General features: G+C 45.7%; 1 protein-coding gene across 3 annotated transcripts in view; it reads left to right on the forward strand.

Moving 5' to 3' along the window:
* The window catches only part of LOC126469589 (paired mesoderm homeobox protein 2-like), a 587,427-nt gene that overhangs the window by 199,963 nt on the left and 362,091 nt on the right, over positions 1-25,373 (forward strand). For all 3 annotated transcript variants that reach the window (XM_050096709.1, XM_050096707.1, XM_050096708.1), the window contains exon 2: positions 4,243-4,415. In XM_050096709.1, coding sequence (XP_049952666.1) covers positions 4,243-4,415 — 173 coding nt within the window. The remainder of the gene's footprint in view (positions 1-4,242; positions 4,416-25,373) is intronic.

The following is a 25,373-nucleotide window of genomic DNA, read 5'->3' on the forward strand; positions in this document are numbered from 1 at the left end:
CTAAACCAAGAGTAAATATGAAAATTCTGAAAGTCGTTCATTCCGGTGAAAGAATTATCCACATAAGGAAATTGCCGCAAGGTAATGTCAAGAGGAAACAGACCCCGAGAACTCAAGGCTTTTTGAACCATATACTAGCACGTCGGATAGAACAAACAAAGGTACACGTACTAAGGGAGAGAAATTACAGAATATAAATGAAACTGACGAGACAGACGACTTAAGAATATAAGAAACGCAACCACACAAACATCGCCATTGAGAAACACGAATGCTAACTGACAGCTAGCATAGTTGATACGCCACGCACCCATATTCCTAAGTTCCGGCTGAGCAAAGTAACTACCCATAAAATCGAACTATTACAGTAACTGCACCACTCCCTTTATGGAATAAAATATTACGCATCATTATAAGATCTGAAGTTGTAAACGAAGTAGATTAAGACTTTGGCTAGACTGACACATAAACTTAGTACCATATTCAACCACAGCAAACGCGGTCCGACAAGCGACCTCGCTCACCAAAATCCATGGAACGAGTGAAGAGCATACTAGCAAAATCGGGTTCCACACAGGGCGCAGAAGTGCTCAGAGAAAACCCTTTCCGCACCCTGCCATCTTAGACACAATAGCGCTTCGACCAGAACGAACCAAACCTCATTGCCTCGTTCTAAGCCTGTCCAAGAGTTGGCTAAACTGCCACGGAGCAAACGAGAATTTTTCCGGCTACCAAACATTATGAAAACCCACTAGAGAGACGTATTCACTTACTCTGTCATTCAAAGACGGGAGGAATGAGAAAGAATGATAGAAGAACAATATTAACAAATCATAATAAAGTGCGAGGCAGCTAGAAGGAACACAGATACTAAATTTATTCGTGTAAACCAGATACAGAACAAACATGTATTCAGAGAATATCAGAATTTGTGGCTGATGACATGCTCAGCTGCTGGCTCTTTCTCCCGGTACTAAAGACGTGGAGAATGAAGCGAAATGTTTTGAAATATTGAGAGAGAGAGCGGTTAAAAAAGTGTCCTATATTCCTACTGGAGAAACTAGAATAAAAATTCCTACAGCTATTTGTCCGGAAACTATTAAACTTAAAAACAAGTAACGTTTAGTAATCGGTGTTGTAGGCCGTCTTTTGTCGCAGTTTGTTGCCAGCTCTTCCTGCACCCCCTCCCTTCCTCCCACCGTCTCACCAATCCCAGCCGCTCGGTCTGGGGCGATTTGCCACGGTTCGCGCGGCTCTCCCAGTCGGAGGTTAGAGTCCTCCCTCGTGCGTTGGTATGCGTATTGTCCTCAGCGTAAGTTAGTTTAAGTTAGATCAAAAAGTATGAAAGCCTAGGGACAGATGACCTCAGCAGTTGACTGAAAATTTTAGAAGTGCATGCGACATGCAATTAATTCAAGAATAGCCATGGACACTGACAACTGCAACTTCGAAAGCGTCATAGTTTACATGAAATAAAATCGTGTTCTGTATTCACCATTATCAATATTTCATTTAGCGTTAGGATTGTAAATACAGGTCTGCAGACTTTGTCAGAGCGAGCGTTTAAATAAAGCGAATCCTATTTCTTTCTGTTGTTTGCTACTACGTTCAGGGGGTCAGCCTTTTCTGTTAGGAGAGGGTCTTTCCCTTTATGTCTCGGCTTACTCGACTCCCTGTGATTTGCCCCTTCAGTGGACTCGGAATACGTAGCGGATTTGTTGTTGATAGGAGCTACAGTCAGGCGGTGAAGATGCGCGTTCTCCGGCTCGGCAGCTGCACGGTCAGCGCAGCAGATGGCTAAGTGTAGGAGGCCCGGGTTCGGTTCCCGGCCGAATCGTAGATTTATTCGCTTAGGGGCTGGGTTTTGTGTTGGCTGATTGGGCGCACCCCGAAAGACAGTTAAAAGGAATGCTCCTTCTCCTGGCTGTACGTTCTTTGCAGGCGATCAGTCTGCAAGCCAAAGGAAGTAGACCAGCCTTCCCATACCAAATGGAAAGTACCCCTGCGTTAAACGTAGCTTGTAACTTCTAGAATTCCAGGCCATTCTCCTTTATTATCAGAAAGTCAGCTGAGAAACTTGGAAATTTGTAGATTTAAAAATATAAACGCTTTCAGTAATTTTTTTTAATCCCTTTCGTAAAATGGATCGACTGCATAAATGAAGCGTACAACAGAAAAGTAGCTAGCGGAAGTTACGTATAGCGTGGCACACGAAACAATCCCAACACTTTATTTCTGTACAAAGTTATCTCTTTCAGTCGAAATGCATTAATGTAACGTACAACGTGTTAACAGTATACCTCAAGATTATGTTCTGCTTAAGACGTGTTCAGTATGACGACCATCACCTCTACCAACTTCTTCAACACAACCTCTTATGCTATGAATTACTCGCTGACACCTATCTTCTGTTATTTCGTTGCACGCCTCAGTTATCAGCACTCGCTGTTCCATCACTGTATGAGGAAGCTTAGAGAAAATCTTTTCCTTTAGAAATCTCCAAAGAAAGAAAATCACATGGATTCAGATCGGAACTGTTCGGGGGCCAGTTTTGTCCACAAGCGAGACGATTAGGAAATCTGTCTGAAATGTCATTTACCTTAACAATGTTATGGAAGAAGTGGAAGACAGCATTAGCTGTGTGTGGTGTGGCTGCCTCCTGTGTGGAATTTCTAATTGAAATCCTTCTTCAAGAAGCTAAGAAACAACACTATTACGCAACATATTTAGATAACGTTCACTGTTCACTGCGTCTTTAAAACAAAATGGCCCTGTTACCACCTCATGATTTGAGATAGTGCCTCATACAGTAATTCTTGGAGTGTGCTGCACCTTTTCATGAAGCTCGTTTGGATTCACGGAAGCCCAAAAGCGTACATTTTGTTTATTAACAATTGGCATCAAGGTGAAAATGCCCCTCAATTGAAAATCTAACATTGTTCAACAGTACACAGTGATTCACAGCACATTCGGCGAATGTTATTCTTCGACGTTTGTTGTCCGTCGTTGATTTACACAGCAACGTTATTTTGTACGGATACAACCATAATTAGTTCAAAATGTTAAAATGTGTGTGAATTCCCAAGGGACCAAACTGATGAGGTTATCGGTCCCTAGACTTACACACTGCTTATACTAACTTATGCTAAGAACAGCACATACATCCATGCCCGAGGGAGGACTCGAACCTCCGGCGGGAGGGGCAACGCAATCAGTGACATGATGCCTCAAACCGTGCGGCCACTCCGCGCAGTCCATCATTAGTAAATGCTTCGTAAAGTCTATATATTGTTTTAAATGAGGGCGACCACCGAGTTTTAAAATGTTGACGAAACTATCTCTGTGAAAACATCACACTTCTCGTTTTGTTAAAAAGTAGCACACGTGGTTTCATTAAAAAGTAGCACACGCGGTATTACACAGTCAGTCCCCTTTTATCAGCCATCTTGGAACGATAAACAAACAGTGCACTGGGAAGTAAAAGAAACTAATCTCCATGAGCTACTCTCTCTTCTTCCAATGTAACTTACAGTAATAACTGATAATATGAAAAAATTAATGCCAAAACATAAGTGACGCCCGGAGTGGCAAGCGGTTCTAGGCGCTACAGTTTGGAACCGCGGCACCGCTACGGTCGCAGGTTCGAACCCTGCCTCGGGCATGGATGTGTGTGATGTCCTTAGGTTAGTTAGGTTTAAGTAGTTCTAAATTCTAGGGGACTGATGACCTCAGAAATTAAGTCCTATAGTGCTCAGAGCCAAAACATACGTTTGATCATTTCGTGTGCCACTCTGTGCTACCGCAGGTTATCTACGATGAAATCTGAGGTCTGTGGCGTGCATGCACGAGCTGTGCAGAAGCGCTGCAAAGCAGGGTGCGAGACGAGGTAGGTTTCAATTTTGCGATATTGCAGTGCCTGTGTTATTCTGATGACGATGCACTGCGGTGACCACAGTCGTTACGACACACACCAGATAAATTCGCAATTGCGAATAATGACTACCATCAGCTGTGGAATGGAATGACAGCAATGAAAATTTGTGCCGGACCTGGTCTCGAACCGAGATTTCCCGTTTATCGCGAAAAGAAGGAAATACGAGTTCGAATCCTGGTCCGGCACGAATTTTCGTTGTCGTCATTCCATTCTCCAGCTGATGGTAGTCATTATTCGCAATTGTGAATTTATCTGATGTGTTTCACTTTTGTGTGAGAACACCGCGGTGAGTGGATCCCCGTTTGCAGTTTCAGAGGACGAGGGGGCGTCTCGACGCAAGCGGCCGCGACGCAACCGTACCATGTTCACTGCGGCGCAGTTGGCAGCCCTGGAGCGAGTGTTCGAGCGCACGCACTACCCGGACTCGTTCGCCCGGGAGCAGCTGGCGCGTCGCGTCAACCTCACCGAGGCGCGCGTGCAGGTGACCATTTCCACACACCTCTTTCACAAGTAGAAATAATAGTATTAGATTCTTGCAAAAGTTCTTAGCTCTTTCGCTGTGGTAAAAGTTATTGTTTTAGACGAATTATCCACTATTCACACCTCTCTTCCAGCGCTGGATAAGTGTCTCTCTTTAAAATATAAAAAACAGCTCGTTTTGTGTTGAACATTTTATTAACGCACTTTGAAAAGGATTTTGATATCGATGAAGTTCCTTCATAGATTGTTGAATAGCTGTTAGATCGAAAAGTATGATCGCGAGAATATTGAAGATGTGAGGTCACCACTCAGTCGAGGTTATTGATAGCCCCTATCAGACCAATTGCGTAATTGGATTGAAGAGTTCCTAGATAGCAGAACGCAGCATGTCATTCTCACTGGAGAGAAGTCTTCCGAAATAAGAGTGATTTCAGGTGTGCCGCAGGGGAGTGTCGTAGGACCGTTGCTATTCACAATATACATAAATGACCTTGTGGATGTCATCGGAAGTTCACTGAGGCTCTTTGCGGATGATGTTGTGGTCTATCGAGAGGTTGTAACAATGGAAAATTGTACTGAAATGCAGGAGGATCTGCAACGAATTGACGCATGCTGCAGGGAATGGCAATTGAATCTCAATGTAGACAAGTGTAATGTGCAGCGAATACATAGAAAGAAAGATCCCTTATCATTTAGCTACAATATAGCAGGTCAGCAACTGGAAGCAGTTAATTCCATAAATTATCTGGGAGTACGTATTAGGAGTGATTTAAAATGGAATGATCATATAAAGTTGATCGTCGGTAAAGCAGATGCCAGACTGAAATTCATTCGAAGAATCCTAAGGAAATGCAATCCGAAAAAAAAGGAAGTAGGTTACAGTACGCTTGTTCGCCCACTGGTCGAATACTCAGCAGTCTGGGATCCGTACCAGATAGGGTTGATAGAAGAGATAGAGAAGATGCAACGGAGAGCAGCGCTCTTCGTTACAGGATCATTTAGTAATCGCGAAAGCGTTACGGATATGATAGACAAACTCCAGTGGAATACTCTGCAGGAGAGGCGCTCAGTAGCTCGGTACGGGCTTTTGTTGAAATTTCGAGAAAAGACCTTCACCGAGGAGTCAAGCAGTATATTGCTGCCTCCTACGTATATCTCGCGAAGAGACCATGAGGATAAAATCAGAGAGATTAGAGCCCACACAGAGGCATACCGACAATCCTTCTTTCCACGAAGAATGGGAGACTGGAATAGAAGGGAGAACCGATAGAGGTACTCAAGGTACCCTCCGCCACACACCATCAGGTGGCTTGCGGAGTATGGATGTAGATGTAGATGTAGATATCATCGTATTAACAGCGTGTAGGCGTTCACTTTGTTGCAAGAGCAGCTGATGCCAACTTCTTGGTCATTTTACTTAGATGAATTACTACCACAAAGCGTCTAAATTATTAGCAACAGACGTCAACGTATATTGTTACATTTCTGGTCAGAGACTTGTAGTAAGGAGGCTGTTTACCGTCCCGTTGTGGATGAATTCATTAGAGACTGATCACAAGCTTCAGTTGGACAGGGATGGGGAAGCGATAAAAATGAAGTGGTACGGCACTATTGGCCTTTAGACCCCCTCTGAAGTTGTCTGTGCAAGTTGTTCCATTTGATCAGACTCCGGAGATGAAGACGTAATGAAATGATGAGGGCAGCCCATTTACCCGGTCCGCGAGCGAAGAAAATGTCGGTCCTGGCAGGGAATCGAACCAGACACCACGCGATCTGGAGGCAACGACACTGCTCACTTTTTTCTTTTTATTTCTTAGTCGTTTTTCTGCTACAGTACTGTGTTGTTCTTATCAGCATGACAATGCATCCCGCCATAAATCAGCATGCCTGAGAGAATGATTTGTGGACAAAGCATGTCTGGAATGGACTGGCCTACCAAAAGTTCCGACCAGAGCCCAATGGAACACCTTTAGGACGAGATAGAACGTCGACTTAGCTCTAGGTCTCAGCGTCCAGCATCACTACCTTCTCTGGTTTCATCTGTTGAGGAAGAATGGACTGCCACTTCTCCACAGACATTTAGACACCTCACTGCAAATGTCTCCAGCAGAGTTCAAGCCATCATACAGGTGAAGGGTGGACACACCCCAAATTAATGTCCACTAATAGATGTCGGGATACTTTTGATGACATAAGATGTATTAAAGTGTTTGGGTGCTACAACTCAAAGCTCCACTGCCTTGTTGGCAGTTGCGAAACGCTCGTGTGAAAGCGGTCATCTAAAATATGACAGAATCTGTCCCTTTCCGTCATAAGTGGTACAAATATTTTATCCACTCTGATGCTTTCGTTTCACAACTGAATTTTTAAAAAAAATTATAGGTCGGGAGCATTCGTTGTTTTCCACTTGACACCATCTCCTCTTCAGGTTTACAAATAACATCAGACCTCCTTCAAATCCAGAAAATACATGTTTTATCTACAAGGGGCTGTCAAATGAAAACGAGACAAATGGAAAAAATATGTAAACTGTTTATTAATTGAAAAGTAATCGCTGTCACTGTTAATACATTTACTTTATTGTGAGACAAGGCTGACAATACCTTCATGAAAATATGTTTGCGGAACCATGATTGTACTCAGGCGAGCACCTCTCCGTGGCCGGCCGGATTGGCCGAGCGGTTCTAGGCGCTGCAGTCTGGAACCGCGCGACCGCTACGGTCGCAGGTTCGAATCCTGCCTCGGGCATGGATGTGTGTGATGTCCTTAGGTTAGTTCGGTTTAACTAGTTCTAAGTTCTAGGGGACTGATGACCTCAGAAGTTAAGTCCCATAGTGCTCTGAGCCATTTGAACAATTTGAAACTCTCCGTGCTAAGCAAATCGACGGCAACGAACATCCTTCGTCAGACCTCCAAATATATGGATATCGCATAGGGAGAGATCAGGACTGTGTGTTTGGAGGACGTGTAAGGGGTTCCCAGCTGAACCTCTGCGGCGCAGTCGAAACAGCTTTGGCAAGAAGTGAGCCCGCCCACATTCTAGGTATTATTTACTAAGTTAGTACCAGGTTGTGTGAACGAATAACGGATAACAGTTGTTGCATCACGCGAAAAACAGTTGTGCCGAAGAATAAATTCGATTTAGAGGCGCGTCGGAGGCGGGGATGGGCTGATCCTACTAGCGAACGTCAAATCTATGTCTTCCACATTTCAGAAGAGTGTACATATAGCTCCTTGTCATTACTTATCTATTTACTGCACAAGAACTTGAAAGAGTCATCTTAGCTCTCGCCACATCTTGACAGCATAACTTGGTGTACTCTTTGATTTGGGTTACTTTACAGCTTCATCTACTGATTACTTTCAGGCACTGTTTCTTGATAATGATAATTTCGAAATGTTTCACTGATGTACATCACAACAATAAAAGGTAACAAACAGGGTAAATTGTTCCACCAGGCTAAGTCACAAACTGTATTGGCAAAACATGTATAAAAATAATTTACGACCAAAATTCCAACATATCATGGTTGTAGTCTCTTGAAAATTATAATGAAATCACAATCAGTGCACAAGAAAAATACTTACTTTCATAAATCATATGTGATATGAAAGCAGTATACATGCAATAGCAATAACTGCAACAAACGTGCCCTAAAAAAACGATAATGCTTGGATACCAGCAACAAATTAACATGCGAAAAAGCCACATGAAAAGAAGGACGATGGGCCTCATTATGCATCCATGCCGTGTTAGTTAATTTCCAGGAGGAAACTGGGCCTCTCTCGCCAACCTACATTGCCGGAAAAGAATTGTACACCCTTTTAGAGGTTTCCAATTCACTCAAGATTTATTGTTGCAACAGTGCATATGGAGTACATGAAACGATTACATTTACATGACAGGTATCGATCCATGCTGAAATACCCATATTAGTACGTGATGTAAGCTCTAGGGCGACGAGGCAGGCTCTTATCCTGGCATCAGTCAGTCGTGCAAATGGCGAAAGCTGTCCTGGGATACGTTATACCACGTCCCCTTGATCTGCTCACGTAGTTCTGTAAGAGTTGTTGGTTGACGTATCGCACGAATCACTTTTCATCCCATCATATCCCACACGTATTCGATTGGAGACAAGTCCGGAGATCGTGCTGTGGAGAAGCTGCAGAGCACGTTGAGTTTCACGGGCAGTGTGTGGGCGAGCATTATCCTGTTGGAGCATCTCATCACCTTCTTGTTACAAGAACGCAAAACAATGGGTCTAACAACATTCCGCACGTACCGAGCGCTGGTTAGCGTCTCCTTCAGAAACAACAATAGTAAAGAGAAGTTAGCTTATTGCACCCAGACCGTGAGGTCTGAGTCTTGAACGATTGCACTTTAGGAGACAGCATTCACCAGTTCTATGTCGTACGAGCGAACGACCATCACTTGCATGCAGGCAGAACTTGCTTCCATCGCTGAAGACTACGGCGCGCCATTCCATCTTCCAAGCGATCCTCTGACGGCACTAGTCGAGCCATGCACGTCAGTGCTGTGGCGTGACTGGAAGACGGGCTACAGGTATGTGTGCTCGTTGTCGCACTGCTAATAAACGCTTCGAAAAAGTTCCTGACGAACGTCTGTGTTACGTGTACATCCAGAACCTCGCCTATGGATGTGAGAATGTTCACGTGACCACTGATACCAGTGGTTTTGCCTGACGCAGTACGACGAACTTAGGTGGCATTTCTCCGAAATGACCATCCCGCCACTCGGAAGGCCACAGTGTGACCGCTTTCAGTTGGCTGTAGGTAGCACGAGTACGTCTCCATGGCACTGTTGCCTGTTTGCTTCACATATTTCCACTACACTGAGCCTTCTGACTGTGAACTTCTTCTTCTTCTTTCTCGGGCCTTTGTCCCGCTCCAACGCGGGGTCGGCTTTGTTATGACGGATTTGGCAGCGTTAATTGCAGAGGGTGGCCGGATGCCCTCCCTGCCGCCACCCCGAACCCCCTGGGACGGAAGTAGTGTACCCGAGCTGTCTGCGTCTAGTGTAAGTCATGAAATAGTGCGAACATTTTCAAATATCTTGAACTGGGGCGGAACTGGGGGACCAGCCCGGTATTCACCTAGCGGGATGTGGAAAACCGCCTAAAAACCACATCCAGGCTGGCCGGCATACCGGCCCTCGTCGTTAATCCGCCGGGCGGATTCGATCCGGGGCCGGAGCGCCTACCCGAGGCCAGGAAGCAGCGCGTTAGCGCTCTCGGCTACTCTGGCGGGTAGCTTTCTCACTGTGAACATACCCTATTAAATGGTAGACACAGATGGTGCTCTAGTAGGCCATCTGTTGATTGACGACGTTGAAACCGTTATCAGTACATCTACTACCCCGCAGGTGGCATATCCTGTCATCGGATCAAAATCGACATCGTCTCTTCAGGAACATTAATTTGTCTTTTCCGGCAGTGTATATGCAGTTAATCTTATACCGGCGCGTCGAATATCCAAGTAACTTACCAGAAAGCAGGCGAGTAGTGTCTTTCTCGTCGATAACGTCACCATGCTGCATCCCCGTAAATTATTTAAGTACACACACTCAGGTTGTCACAACATGGAACTGAAAGAAGCTACACTTATAAAACAAGAATGTAATAAAATGAAATCATTCGTTAATGTTTATTAACACAAATAAAATAAGCTAAAACTACTGCCCAGCATACTCATAAAAATACTCTGGTAGACAAGTGTGGCGCATTTTTACATTAGTACCATATTAATGGCACACGAGTACACACATCAGGTCACATGACATAACTGCGAAGACTTTCTGTATACGAACTTTTCTGTATGTAAGCCATGTATGAAGATTCTTGTGTGCAGATATATCAAATGATGATGGTACGTTCCTTCGTACCATCATGAAATTAGTGCATTTGCATTGTGTGTGGCTGGGTCTGATTTTCAAGTAGAGTACAGTCACGACCACAAGTCCGATCATGGATAAATTCTAAATCAGGCTACTATCGGTAAGTTGCGATCACATTTTTTTTACCAAACTTGATTACTCCGTACATCCGCAAACACTCACCAAAACCGCGCCATACCCAACGCTGGAAGAAATAAATGAACAAAAAGAACACTGATATAAAAAAATTCACATTACACTCAGTTTAAGATACATCGACGAAACTGTAACACGAAAATTACGTTACTTGAGACAAATCTACCGCTACACTTGCTTGTGATATGCGCACAACGTGCGCTTTGTGCAACGTATTCTGTTCAACATCAGTCGGCAGCCTCTTTTGATGCATCGAAGACTTATCTTATGCTCAGGCAGATTAGACGCAATGATTTTGTCAAAGTTCCTTCTGATTCACTGTATGAGACTGATGTTCTGCAACTGATCAGTAAGAATCAGTAACCCAATTACCGTCCACATCCTCACGTATCGTTTGCCAATCTCTCTTTTTCTCAAGTTTCATTTATTGTGAGAGTGGAGTTTTTTACTTCGCAACGCTTGTCAGCGATCGTTCCTGCGCCTATGACTTCACTTTTCCTATAGGCGGCTTCGTGAGCACAACTATAATTTCGGTGTATTCGCAGCACTTTTAAAATACACTCCTGGAAATTGAAATAAGAATACAGTGAATTCATTGTCCCAGGAAGGGGAAACTTTATTGACACATTCCTGGGGTCAGATACATCACATGATCACACTGACAGAACCACAGGCACATAGACACAGGCAACAGAGCATGCACAATGTCGGCATTAGTACAGTGTATATCCACCTTTCGCAGCAATGCAGGCTGCTATTCTCCCATGGAAACGATCGCAGAGATGCTGGATGTAGTCCTGTGGAACGGCTTGCCATGCCATTTCCACCTGGCGCCTCAGTTGGACCAGCGTTCGTGCTGGACGTGCAGACCGCGCGAGACGACGCTTCATCCAGTCCCAAACATGCTCAATGGGGGACAGATCCGGAGATCTTGCTGGCCAGGGTAGTTGACTTACACCTTCTAGAGCACGTTGGGTGGTACGGGATACATGCGGACGTGCATTGTCCTGTTGGAACAGCAAGTTCCCTTGCCGGTCTAGGAATGGTAGAACGATGGGTTCGATGACGGTTTGGATGTACCGTGCACTATTCAGTGTCCCCTCGACGATCACCAGTGGTGTACAGCCAGTGTAGGAGATCGCTCCCCACACCATGATGCCGGGTGTTGGCCCTGTGTGCCTCGGTCGTATGCAGTCCTGATTGTGGCGCTCACCTGCACGGCGCCAAACACGCATACGACCATCTTTGGCACCAAGGCAGAAGCGACTCTCATCGCTGAAGACGACACGTCTCCATTCGTCCCTCCATTCACGCCTGTCGCGACACCACTGGAGGCGGGCTGCACGATGTTGGGGCGTGAGCGGAAGACGGCCTAACGGTGTGCGGGACCGTAGCCCAGCTTCATGGAGACGGTTGCGAATGGTCCTCGCCGATACCCCAGGAGCAACAGTGTCCCTAATTTGCTGGGAAATGGCGGTGCGGTCCCCTACGGCACTGCGTAGGATCCTACGGTCTTGGCGTGCATCTGTGCGTCGCTGCGGTCCGGTCCCAGGTCGACGGGCACGTGCACCTTCCGCCGACCACTGGCGACAACATCGATGTACTGTGGAGACCTCACGCCCCACGTGTTGAGCAATTCGGCGGTACGTCCACCCGGCCTCCTGCATGCCCACTATACGCCCTCGCTCAAAGTCCGTCAACTGCACATACGGTTCACGTCCACGCTGTCGCGGCATGCTACCAGTGTTAAAGACTGCGATGGAGCTCCGTATGCCACGGCAAACTGGCTGACACTGACGGCGGCGGTGCACAAATGCTGCGCAGCTAGCGCCATTCGACGGCCAACACCGCGGTTCCTGGTGTGTCCGCTGTGCCGTGCGTGTGATCATTGCTTGTACAGCCCTCTCGCAGTGTCCGGAGCAAGTATGGTGGTTCTGACACACCGGTGTCAATGTGTTCTTTTTTCCATTTCCAGGAGTGTATAATCGAGTGGTTATCTTCTCCGGGAGTCGTAATTAGTAACCTCCTCTTTCTCATTATTGCTACACTACGTCCAGTGCGCTTCAAAGCTCACATATCTGGTTAGTCATCTTCGATTAACCCCACAGCCTCCAAGGTAAATATCTGCTCCCGTACCCTGCATAAAACTTTCTCTAAAGTACTTATAGAGGATACATTTACTGCACGTACATTGGGCTCACTTCTTCATTACCTTACCTGACTGGTTCCAGAAGCAGGTTTTCCGTCACATTCGTAGCCTCACGATTGTCGCTGCCATCATTGTTAGTATACCACTATCTGTAATACGCGGTATTAAAAAAATCATCCGATTTCATAAGACTATTAGCAACCACCACAGATTCACGCGGGTAGCACTAAGTATCAACGGCTGGTGTAGTGATATATTTGTTGACGGGCAACTGTTTAGAGTCATAATCAAAATTCAGAGAACAATTTAGCTAACTAAATACAATTAATCACATAATTTAAACGATTTAAGCAGTGCACATCAGGAAAGTTTTCGGGAGGCACGATTGTTATCTGCTCTTTATGTAACTGACATTTGTAGTGATATCTCGTGGGAATGATGGGTGCTGCTGCGAGCTACCGCACCCCAGTCAACCTGATTGCATTACCAGCCAGTCTGACGCAGTCCGCATGACCACAACGGAGTTTGCCGCGAGCTACGATCACGTTCCGGCCGCCACACCCGATCGCGAGTACGGCCGGGCTACATTGATGAGCCAAAACATTATGACCGTCTGCTTAATAACGTGTTTATCCGTCTTCGGAACGAAATATATTGCTGATTCTGCGTATGAGGGATCCGAGATTTTGTTGGTAGGTTCGTGGAAGTATGTGGCATTAAATGTTTACGCACACCTCATGTAATTCACCTACATAACGGGGTGCTCATTTGCGTACGCGTTGATGGTGCCCAGTAGCGACTCAAATGGGTTCAATAGGATTTACATCACCCGAATTTGGTCACAGAGACATCAACATGAGTGCACTATAATGCTCCTCAAACCATTGTAGCACGATTATGGCTCTGAGACATGGGGAATTATACTGCTGAAAGATGGCATTGCCGTCGGGGGGAAGACCTCAAGCATGAAGGGATGCAGGTGGTTCACAGCTGTTAGCGTGTCTTCGATTACTATCACAGGTCCCATGCAAGTGCAGGAGAATGTATCTCACAGCATAATATTGCTCCCACCAGCCTGCGTCCGTGGCACGTTGCACGTTTCAATCCGCCGTTCACCACGATGACAGTAGTTGGGGAGACGACCATCGACCTAATGTAGCAAAATTTTGATCCACCGGAAGAGCCGACACGTTTCCATTGATCGATGAATCTCGATGGTCCCATGCCTACTGCAATCGTAATTGACTATACCGTTGCGCTAACATGTGAACACATAGGGATGGTCTGCTGCGGAGCTCCATGTCCAACAATGTATCGTGAACAGTGTGCTCCGGAGCACTTGTGCGTTTACCAGCATTGTGTCCTTACGGCAGAGATGCCGCAGATCACCATCTATCCTACTTTACAGAGCATACAAGCCTCCGAATCCAACGTTATGTGAAGAGTTGTGGAAGTCCAACCATTTAGCACCTAGTGGTAGTTTCACTGTCCTTCTACCCCCTCTCCGTAGATGCTCACGACAGTAGCCCGTGAACAGTCGATCAGCTTCGCCGTAGCTGGCCGCAGTGTCCGAGCGGTTCTAGGCGCTACAGTCTGGAACAGCGTGACCGCTACGGTCGCAGGTTGGAATCCTGCCTCGGGCATGGATGTGTGTGATGTCCTTAGGTTAGTTAGGTTTAAGTAGTTCTAAGTTCTAGGGGACTGATGGCCTCAGAAGTTAAGTCCCATAGTGCCCAGAGCCATTTGAACCAAGCTTCGCCGTTTTCGAGAAGCTCGTTCACAGGCTCTGCGTAATAATAATCTGCCCTAAGTCAAAGTCACTTATCTCAATGGAATTCCCAATCTGCAGCCCATAATTTCGCTAGGAATTTTTAACCACGTAACGTGCCCGCAACGCTACCAGGCGGCATGCAACGTCGCGGTGGGCAGCGGTCATAATGTTTTGGCTTCTCAATGTATATTTTCTGTGTGACCTTTCCCCATTTCCCAAGTACGGCACGAGCTGTATTTTCTGTGTGACTGTTGCCCCTTTTCCCAATGTAACTTTGCTACGAACCACTCTCTGTCCCACAAGAGTGAGATGAACCGTCTGCCACATAAAATTAGTAAAAAGCACTCGCACAATCTGCAACATAACGTTGCTACGAAGTATGCCTCACAGAATTGGTACGAAGCACATTATACCATGTGTAACTTCGGAAGGAGGCATCTTCTACTGCACAACATTGATATGAAGCACATTGTACCACGCTACAGCCGGCCGGTGTGGCCAAACGGTTCTAGGCGCGTCAGTTTGGAACCGCGAGACCGCTACGGTCGCAGGTTCGAATCCTGCCTCGGGCATGGATGTGTGTGATGTCCTTAGGTTAGTTAGGTTTAAGTAGTTCTAAGTTCTATGGGACTGCTGACCTCAGATGTTAAGTCCCATAGTGCTCAGAGCCACCACGCTACATCGGTTCGAAGCACTCCCTGCTACAAAAGATCAGTACAAAGCACCCTTTGTAACACAACATCGGTACGAAGCGCCTTCTGTCAAACAACATCGATAGGATGCACCCTTTGCTACACAACACCGGTAGAATGCACTCTCTGCCCACAACATCGGTACGAAGCACCCTCTGCCACGCAACAACGGTATGAAGCCCCCTCTGCTGCGCAAAATTCGTAAGAAGCACCCTCCGCCACGCAGAACTGGAATGTAGCACCCACTGCAAATGCAACACCACTCCAAAACACCCTCTGCCATGCAACACTGGTACGAAGGTTGCTTTGCCACCCAAACAGTGCCAGGTCACACGAGTGAACGCGGTTGCAATGAGTTTTGGTATTCACAGCCAGATGACAACGGCATAGTTTTCATAGCGATGGGGTCTTTAATTCATCACAATTTAGCCAGTTTGTGCGAAATATTTAATGTGCCAGTGCGGTGGTGAACCATCCTATCGAAAAATGAAATTGTCGGCTTGTTCTCTGAATCGTGTAAATTGCACTCAGCCCCGTGATGCCAATTGAGGAGCTACTCGACCGAATAGTAGCGGCTGCGGTCAAGAATACCATCATAACGACCGGGAGAGCAGTGTGCTGACCCCACGCCCCTCCTATCCGCATCCTCCCCTGAGGATGACACGGCGGTCGGATGGTCCCGGTAGGCCACTCGTGGCCTGAAGACGGAGTGAGTGCTTTAGAACGAACATAGAGACGGAACCACAGCATGCGACTTCATTTTATACACGGTCCAGTCACAGTAATGTGAGCACCTCCTACTTTCAACGTTAACGTGTAATAACTCGCAGACGGAAGATGGCAGCACTAGCAGTGAAGGGAACAAGGTATGGGGGGATGCTGAAAACAGTGCAGTCGTTGTCCTAGTGCGAAAATGGAGTGATTTACCTGCCATCCAAAAGGGCATGATCATTGGCTTTTGGGCCAAGGGTGCAAACATTTCCGAAACGGCTAAGTTCGTAAACTGCCGCCGTGGTTAAAGTATGCCCTACATGGCAAAATGGCGTTATCCAAAACTGGCAGGTGGCCTTCGGCGTGTATGTTGTGAAACATCTGAAAGCAAACACCGTCCAACAATCATCGGAAGGCACAGGCCAGAGGATGGAGTATTGAGGAATGTTTTCGCGACATTCCGTGGGTGATTCTGAAAGGTGCAATGGATCACCACAAGTAAGCCTCTACCCTTGGGGACCATGTCCACCCCTACTCGCAATGTACGTGCATGGTTCGCACAGCCCAAGATGACTTTATTCAACACCCCTTGCTACCAAACTCGCCGGATTTGAAGCCAGTCGAGAATCTGTAGGACGACCAACACCAGGCTGTTCACGCCAAGGATCCTCAGCCAAGAAATCTAGTACAGCTGTCCACTGGAATCGGCATGGCTCCACATCCCTGTCAGTACGTTCCACAAACCCAATGGCTCTCTTTCTGCACGTCTCACATTGGTCCGCACTGTAAAAGGTGGTAATTCAGGCTTATGGCGGGTCGTTAGATTAATGTGACTGGACAGTGTATATGTATAGATAGAAGATAGGAAATTAGAAGCCGGAGAAGAAGGAAGGTAGAGAGACGGATAACTTCAATATGGCTCTGAGCACTATGGGACTTAACTGCTGTGGTCATCAGTCCCCTAGAACTTAGAACTACTTAAACCTAACTAACCTAAGGACATCTCACACATCCATGCCCGAGGCAGGATTCGAACCTGCGACCGTAGCAGTCGCGCGGTTCCAGACTGTAGCGCCTAGAACCGCTCGGCCACTCCGGCCGGCTAACTTCAATATGAATGACTGTAGAAACTTGGGTAGCTTAACTTACATATAGGACTACAAGGTTTTTTCTCCACAGAACTATTTCACTTTACATTCCACATGTAACAGTTACGTTTAGATCAAACTTTTGCGTTTTCATGTCACAAAAATTCAATTTTCCGTTCACCCCTTGAATTGTTGGGGTTAATACATTCACTGCTGTTAATATGCAGCGCAGAGGTTTGTCGAAATTTGGAAGAGGAATCGCATACACCGAATCTTTCACAAATCCCAACGAAAAGAAAATCACATGCTGTCAGATGATGCGACCTTAGAGGCGAATGGTGAAATGCGAGATTCGTACGCCCCTTACGACCAATCCGTCGTTGAGGCAGCCTGTTATTATGAACCGCTCTTGCATACATATGCCAGTGCGGTAGTGATCCATCCTATCGAAGAATTAAATTGTCGGCTTGTTCTCAGAATCGTGTAAATTGCTATATCTTCAATTTATCGTCGTACGTGTTTCCTGTACACGAACGAGCGAGCTAGACCCCTGCAGGCAATCACAACGGGAGCGAAACTTGTCATTTAAATGCGGAAGCTAAAGCTTATCCCAGGTTTCTATCTTCGTTCACGTAGAAGATATGAAAGACCTCCTCAGCTGTAAACAATGTTAAGGAGTAGTCTATGAAAGACAGAATTACTGCATGTAAAAGATCGCACGTGATATTCTTTATACGTATTAGTTGATAAGAGTCACGATAAGCCAAGAAATGGGAACTCTGTCTCTAATTTCAGATTCTCACTAATGGCAACTTTTTCATGCTGTGTGCACGTAAACAGTGGTAGGTGGCAAATACATTGCTACCATTAGGTGTAACGTGTGCAGTGTTCGTGCCAGGAAAATGCTTTTCAGCGACCCACAACATTACAGACCAATATCCGTACTTTCTGTTTACTGTAGAATCCTTGAACATATTCTCAGTTCGAATACAATAAACTTTCCTGAGACTGAGAAGCTTATGTCTACGAATCAGCATGGTTTTAGAAAGCATTGCTCGTGTGAAACTCAACTTGCGCTTTGCTCACATGATGTACTACGAATTATGGATGAAGGGCAACAGGCAGATTCCATATTTCTAGGTTTGCGGAAAGCATTTGACACGGTGCCCCACTGCAAGCTGTTAACGGAGATACGAGCATACAGTGTAAGTTCACAGAGGTCTGAGTGGCTCGAACACCTCTTAAATAATAGAACCCAGTATGTTGTCCTCGAAGGCAAGCGTTCATTACAGACAAATATTTCGCCAAGAGTCCCTCAGGGAAGTGTGCTAGGATCGCTATTACTCTCGATATACACTGCTGGCCACCGTAAATGCAACACCAAGAAAGACAAGAGGTAGCACAACAAAATTTATTTTGTAGATAACATGTTGACCAAGTATCAAATGATTACGTTTACAGACGTCTGTGACATGTGGTTCCTGCCAGAATCAGTAGGCAGAGTAGCCGCCATTGTTGGAGATCACCACTGCCACACGTCTCGGCATTGAGTCAGAGAGACGTTGGATGTGTTCCTGGGGTACAGCAGCCCAAGCAGCTTCCAAACGTTGCCAAAGATCATCTGGTGTGGCAGTGGGGATGTAATCTGGGTCACTCGTTGAGCAACCATGAACCACATGTTTTCTATCGGCGAAAGATCCGGAGAGCGAGCCGGCCAGGGAAGCAGTTCAATCTGGTTATTGACGAAGAACCTTTGGACAATGCGTGCCACGTGTGGTCACGCATTATCCTGTTGAAATATGGCTGTGGCCGAGCCCTGAAGGTAAGGAAGGACAACTGGCTCCAGCACCTCGGATATGTAGCGCCGGATATTTAAAGTACCGGCAATGCGTACTAGAGACGTGCGAGAGTAATATCCAATACCGCCCCATACCATAATACGCGGTGCAAGACCAGTGTGGCGGTGCATAATGCAGCTGTCCAGCATCCTCTCTCCACGGTGTCTCCACACTCGAATCCGACCATCGTGGTGCTGCAGACAGAAGCGTGCCTCGTCAGTAAAGACAACGTCATTCCATTCTGCCGTCCACATCCGTCTGTCATCACACCATTGGTGACGGAGACGTCTGTGGTTCTGCGTCAATGGTAGACGAAGCAATGGACGTCTTGCGGACAGACCTCTCTGCTGTAAACGGTGTCGAATGGTACGCGCAGACACTGGATGATGCGTTACAGACGCAATGTGCTGTGCTATGGTTCGGGATGTCACTGAGCGATCCGTCACTGCCATGCTCACAATTTGCCTATCAGCACGTGCAGTGGTGCACCGAGGTGAATGCGATCGACCACGTCGGTCCGTCGTACCCTCCTGCATCCAACGGTCACATATCCGCATTACAGTTGTTTGGTTTCGTCCAACACGACTAGCGATTTCTCTGTATGATAATCCACAATCTCGGTAAGCCACTATCCTTCCTCTGTCGAACTCGGATACTTGATCAAACGATGTTCGCTGGTGTCTACGAGGCATAACTGATCGTCTTGTGAAACAACCACAAGGTAAACACACGTGCCGAACGTACACTCGACGAAATCGCCAGGCCTTAAATGGCGCTATGAGGTGGCGCCACAGGCGCGCGTGATGTGCGTCTCCGCTGAAATTCTAATCAGTTGCATATCTCATCGCTGCAAACCCATGGTGTGAATTTCACTTGATTCGGATGCTTCCTTCAGGGTGTTGCATTTACGGTGGCCAGCAGTGTACATAAAGATCTGGCGGACAGGATGGACAGCAATCTGCGGTTATTTTCTGATGATGCAGTGGGTTATAAAAAAATGGTTCAAATGGCTCTAAGCACTATGGGACTTAGCATCAGTCCCCTAGACTTAGAACTACTTAAACCTAACTAACCTAAGGACATCACACACATCCATGCTCGGGGCAGGATTCAAACCTGCGACCGTAGCATCAGCGCGGTTCCGGACTGAAGCACCTAGAACAGCTATGGGTTATAGAAAGGTGTCGCAGTTAGGTGACTGTAGGAGGATACAAGATGACTGATACAAAATTTCTAGTTGGTATGATGAATGGGAACTAAATATAAATGTAGAAAAATGTAAATTAATGCGAATGGGAAGCAATAACAAACACGTAATGTTCGGATACGGCATTAGTAGTGTCCTGCTTGACACACTCACGTCGTTCAAATATCTGGGCGTAACGTTGCAAAGCGGTGTGAAATGGAATGAGCAGGTGAGGACTGTGGTAGCAAAGGCGAATGGTCGACTTCGGTTTATTGGAAGAACTTTAGGAAAGAGTAGTTCACCTGTAAAGGAGACAGCATGTAGGCTGCTGGTGCGCCTTGGGTACTGCTCGAGTGTTTGGGATCCGTACCGGCTCGGATCAAAGAAAGACATTGAAGCAATTCAGAGGCGGGCTGCTAGATTTATTACCACTAGGTTCGAACAACATGTCTTACGGAGATGCTTCGGAGACTCAAATGGAAATCCCTGCAGCGAACGCGACGTTCTTTTGGAGAAACACTATTGAGAAAATTTAGAGAACCGGCATCTGAAGCTGACTTCCGAACGATTCTACTGCCGCCAAAATACATTGCATGTAAGAACCACGAAGATAATATATGAGAAATTAGAGCCCGTACGGAGGCATACAGATAATAGTTTTTCCATTTCTCTATTTGTGAATGGGACAGGGGAGGAAATATAAGAAGTGGTACAGAGTACCCTCCGCCACGCACGGTATAGTGGATTGCGCAGTATCGATTTAGATGTAGATGAATGGAGTTAAGTTGGCTTTCATTGCTGAAACTTTTTTAGCTCGAGTGCATTTAAACTTTGCCAGCTAGAATTTTTAGAACGAAATCGGCAGTAGAACATGTCATCTGAACTGCCTCTTTTAGATTCCTTATAATGATCGTTACTTACGCTTAAGTCTTGAAACCTTGTACAGCTGTATTATCTCATCAATGTAATCGAATGCTGAAATTAGAACTTTCTACAACAAATACAAATGATACTTAATCTATTATGAATAGGGATGTTTTCAAATGGTTCAAATGGCTCTGAGCACTATGAGACTTACCGAGCGGGGTGGCGCAGTGGTTAGACACTGGACTCGCATTCGGGAGGACGACGGTTCAATCCCGCGTCCGGCCATCCTGATTTAGGTTTCCCGTGATTTCCCTAACTCACTCCAGGCAAATGCCGGGATGGTTCCTCTGAAAGGGCACGGCCGACTTCCTTCCCAATCCTTCCCTAATCCGATGAGACCGATGACCACGCTGTCTGGTCTCCTTCCCCAAACCAACCAACCAACCACTATGAGACTTAACTGCTGAGGTCATCAGTCCCCTAGAATTTTGAACTACTTAAACCTAACTAACCTAAGGACATCACACACATCCATGCCCGAGGCAGGATTCGAACCTGCGACTGCAGCGCCTAGAACCGCTCGGCCACTCCGGCCGGGAGGGATGTTTTCGTTTCAAATTTAGTTTTTAGTGAATAATTTGAAAATTAATAGCGGTAGCTTAATGGAGTTACATATTTAGTAGTTTTATATTTGAGTGACGCTACATACGATATTTCATCTTTCAGAAGCTAATATTTAGCGTCTTCAGTTTTGTCGTAAAAACGCTGATTTTGACCAAAATATTGCACTGAACAAGTTGAGACTAGTAACTTTTCTTTGCGACGTACATTTGCACATTCTGAAAAATTTTTAGTTCTCTAATTTTCTTATTTAGCGCCACCTATTTTTTTCTTACAATAATATATTTAGTGAAACAGATTTATTGGATCATTCTGAGGCTTCACAATGTTTGACATTAATATACTGAAGCATACACTAACGAAGTTTAGAAAAGTTATTTTAATTTTTAATTTCACTCTTAGATTATGGCGCAATACATTGTACACTACGCACAGGTACGTTATGATGACGTGGCGCTAGCGAACTAGGGTACGACACGGCACTCTCTCTTGCCTTTGTATCTCTCACAGCGCTCGTTTCCCCACATCACTCACTACTTATTTTTGTAAACAAAATTATTTTTGATCAAAATTAAAAATTAGAAACAAGTGATGTCACTATAGCTGACCTCTTTTAAATGAAATCGATTTTAGCGAAATTTTCCTTAATACCACACATAAAAATTAACCTACACAGGCTGATTTTTTTCCACCGTGTATGAAATCTAGGGATTGATCGATGAAAGCATACGGCACTAAGACGGTCAAATGAAGAAATGTACAGAAATGCAGAGTTTCCATACTGGAGACCATTTATTCAAATATACATTGTCACAGAGACCGCGGTGTAATACACACTGTACCATGCGGCCACAGATACAGTACGTATTGAAAACGGTTTCCATGTGCCTCAACGCATGCATGTAGCATGTTCTATCTCACGCGTTCATTTCGGTCAGGCTGCATCCGAACACTGTCAAAGGAAGCACGAATACGCTGCTCCAGTGTCTCCACATCTGGAATGGTCTCTGCATACACGATACTTTTGAGATAGCCACATAACAAGAAATCGCACAGGTTGAGATCTGGTGAATGAGCAGGCCATGCAACTGGACCCCCGTTGTCCGATCCATCGACCACGGAAGAGACGATTGAGAAGCGTCCGGACGTTAATGGCGAAGTGGGCTAGAGCACCATGATGTAGCACCCACATAACCCTTCGAATCATCAATGGCAGTTCTTCCAGCAGGGGAGGCAAAGTCACCCGCAACAAACGGCGATAGTCCCTGCCTGTTAGGCAACGTGGAAGGAAGACTGGTCCCAAAATACTGTCACCAATTATCCCAGCCCACACATTCCGGCTGTACCGATGCTAATGATTCGCTGTCACCATACCATGGGGGGTTTTGTATACTATCCAGATATGACTGTTATGACCGTTCCGCGGAAAGGTGGCCTCATCTGTAAATAGAATGGGTGACACAAAACCAGAAATCGTGGTTGCCTGGTGAAGAAACCAGTGATAAAACTGATCCCGATATTGAAAGGCTGTCGCTAGTACGCCCTGCACACGCTGTAAGTGAAAAGGGTATTAACGATTACCATAGAGGATGTTCCACACGGTCGTCTGGCTTACCCTGAACTGGCGGCCGGCCACTGTGACCGAGAGGTTCTAGGCGCTTCAGTCCGGAAACGCGCTGCTGCTACGGTCGCAGGTTCGAATCCTGCCTCGGGCATGGATGTGTGTGATGTCCTTAGGTTAGTTAGGTTTAAATAGTTCTAAGTCTATGGGACTGATGACCTCAGATGTTAAGTCCCATAGTGTTTAGAACCATTTGAAACATCTGTACTGGCGGGCCAACCGCCCGATACTGACATGGCGGCCGCCTTCCACAGTGTTAATCTTATTTACCTCCACGTCTGGTGTCTGAACATTTCGGGTAGGTCTTTCATGATTTCCTGCTTCCTGAAACAGCCCTGTCTCAGGCAAATGGTGAAACACTGCCGCGAACATTGAATGCTGTGGTTGTTATCGTCGGCGAGGATACATCTACAGGTACAACCCTGCTGCCCGTAGCCATTTGCCTTTCCGTAAGTAAATACCATGTTGGCAAGCTCTCGATTCGAATAAGGAACCATTTTGTACAACGCTGTATCACATCCACTACAAGGTGAGCCAGCAAGAGAAGTGAATCAGACACAACATTACCAATGATTATGGCAGGAGAGGACGCTATTGCACTATGTATGAGGAACAGTACCACCTTCTTGGACGAAACCATGCATTCTGTATTTGTGGATATATATATGCGTGTTGTGCGTCCTTACGTACCACTTTCACTGAAACATTTTAGGTAGAGGTTGGGAATTCACTATGTGTGGCGTTCTTTGCGATACTCTACCACCACTGTAGGGGTGTGGGTCACTGTGGTAGGTGTCCTCGCTTCTGTCTCGAGACAGCTTGTATGCTGCCTTACATGAAGCCTCCCTGTCCCTGAGAAACTGGTAACAAAGCCTAAGCTTCTGTCCTCAACTAACATCTAAGACAGCACAAATGCAGTCTATATTCTGTTTATCTTCTATAATGTAAATAAACAATTGAAAAGTTATCAAAAGTTATTTTACTTTTTAAAATTTAATTATTTGGATAACCATTATTAACATTTTCAAAATGATTATTCGCGATACGTTACTTCACAAAATCGTTACATTTTACTTCACTGCCGGCCGCGGTGGCCGAGCGGTTCTAGGTGCTACAGTCTGGGACCGCGCGACCGCTACGGTCGCAGGTTCGAATCCTGCCTCGGGCATGGATGTGTGTGATGTCCTTAGGTTAGTTAGGTTTAAGTAGTTCTAAGTTATAGGGGACTGATGACCTTAGAAGTTAAGTCCCATAGTGCTCAGAGCCATTTGAACCATTTTTTTACTTTACTATTAAGATTGAATCACGAACATCGCTATTATTTTTTTAACCATTGCTATTCTGCTCTGAAAGTCAACATAGGTTTTTAAAATAGTCAGATGTTGGGTTAGTTTGCAATTTATTTCACTACCTTAGATGCTGCTTTACTTAGGAAATTGAGTAACCTTTGTAAACTCTATCTCCATGTGGCTCAATTATCGTACGGATTAGTATGCTAAATAGTTCATTTGCTTGACAGCAGGTACTTTGCTTTCTTACTCACAATATCAAAAAGCTCATTTATCATAACATACTACTACTCCAGATACTGCATTTCTTAAAACATTCGTTTACCTGTATTGTTGTCTGTATACCTCTATGTCAATATTTATCTGTTAAATGGCCATCTGCCTCAAGTAGGATTACGCGTTTCTCTACCTTTTTACGAGACTTGAAAAAATGACTCACCAATTTTCCACCATTTTACCATATGCCAGCCTACTAACTTCATTACTTCTATTTCTCCATACTTTCATTTATCCCTATACACTGAAGAGCCAAAGAAACTGATAAACCTGCCTAATATCGTGTAGGGCCCCCGCAAGCATGCAGAAGTGGCGCAGCACGACGTCCATGGACTCGACCAACGTCTGAAGTAGTGCTGGAGGCAACTGACACCATGAATCCTGCAGAGCTGTCCATAAATCCGTATGAGTACGATGGGGTGGAAATCTCTTTTGAACACCTCGTTGCAAGGCATCCCAGATACGCTCAATAATGTTCATGTCTGGGGAGTTTGTGGCCAGCTGAAGTTTTTAAACTCCGAAGAGTGTTCCTGGAGCCACTCCGTAGCAATTCTAGATGTGTGGAGTGTCAGATTGTCCTACTGGAATTGCCCAAGTCCTTCGGAATGCGGAATAGACATGAATGGATGCAGGTGACCAGACAGGATGTTTACGTACGTTTCACCTGTCAGAGTCGTGTCTAGACGTATCAGGGGTCCCATATCACTCCAACTGCACACGCCCCACACAGTTACAGAGCCTCCATCAGCTTGAACAGTCTCCTGCTAACATGCAGGGTCCATGGATTCATGAGGTTGCCTC

Source organism: Schistocerca serialis, chromosome 3 (assembly GCF_023864345.2).
Source record: "Schistocerca serialis cubense isolate TAMUIC-IGC-003099 chromosome 3, iqSchSeri2.2, whole genome shotgun sequence".
Lineage (NCBI taxonomy): Eukaryota > Metazoa > Arthropoda > Insecta > Orthoptera > Acrididae > Schistocerca > Schistocerca serialis.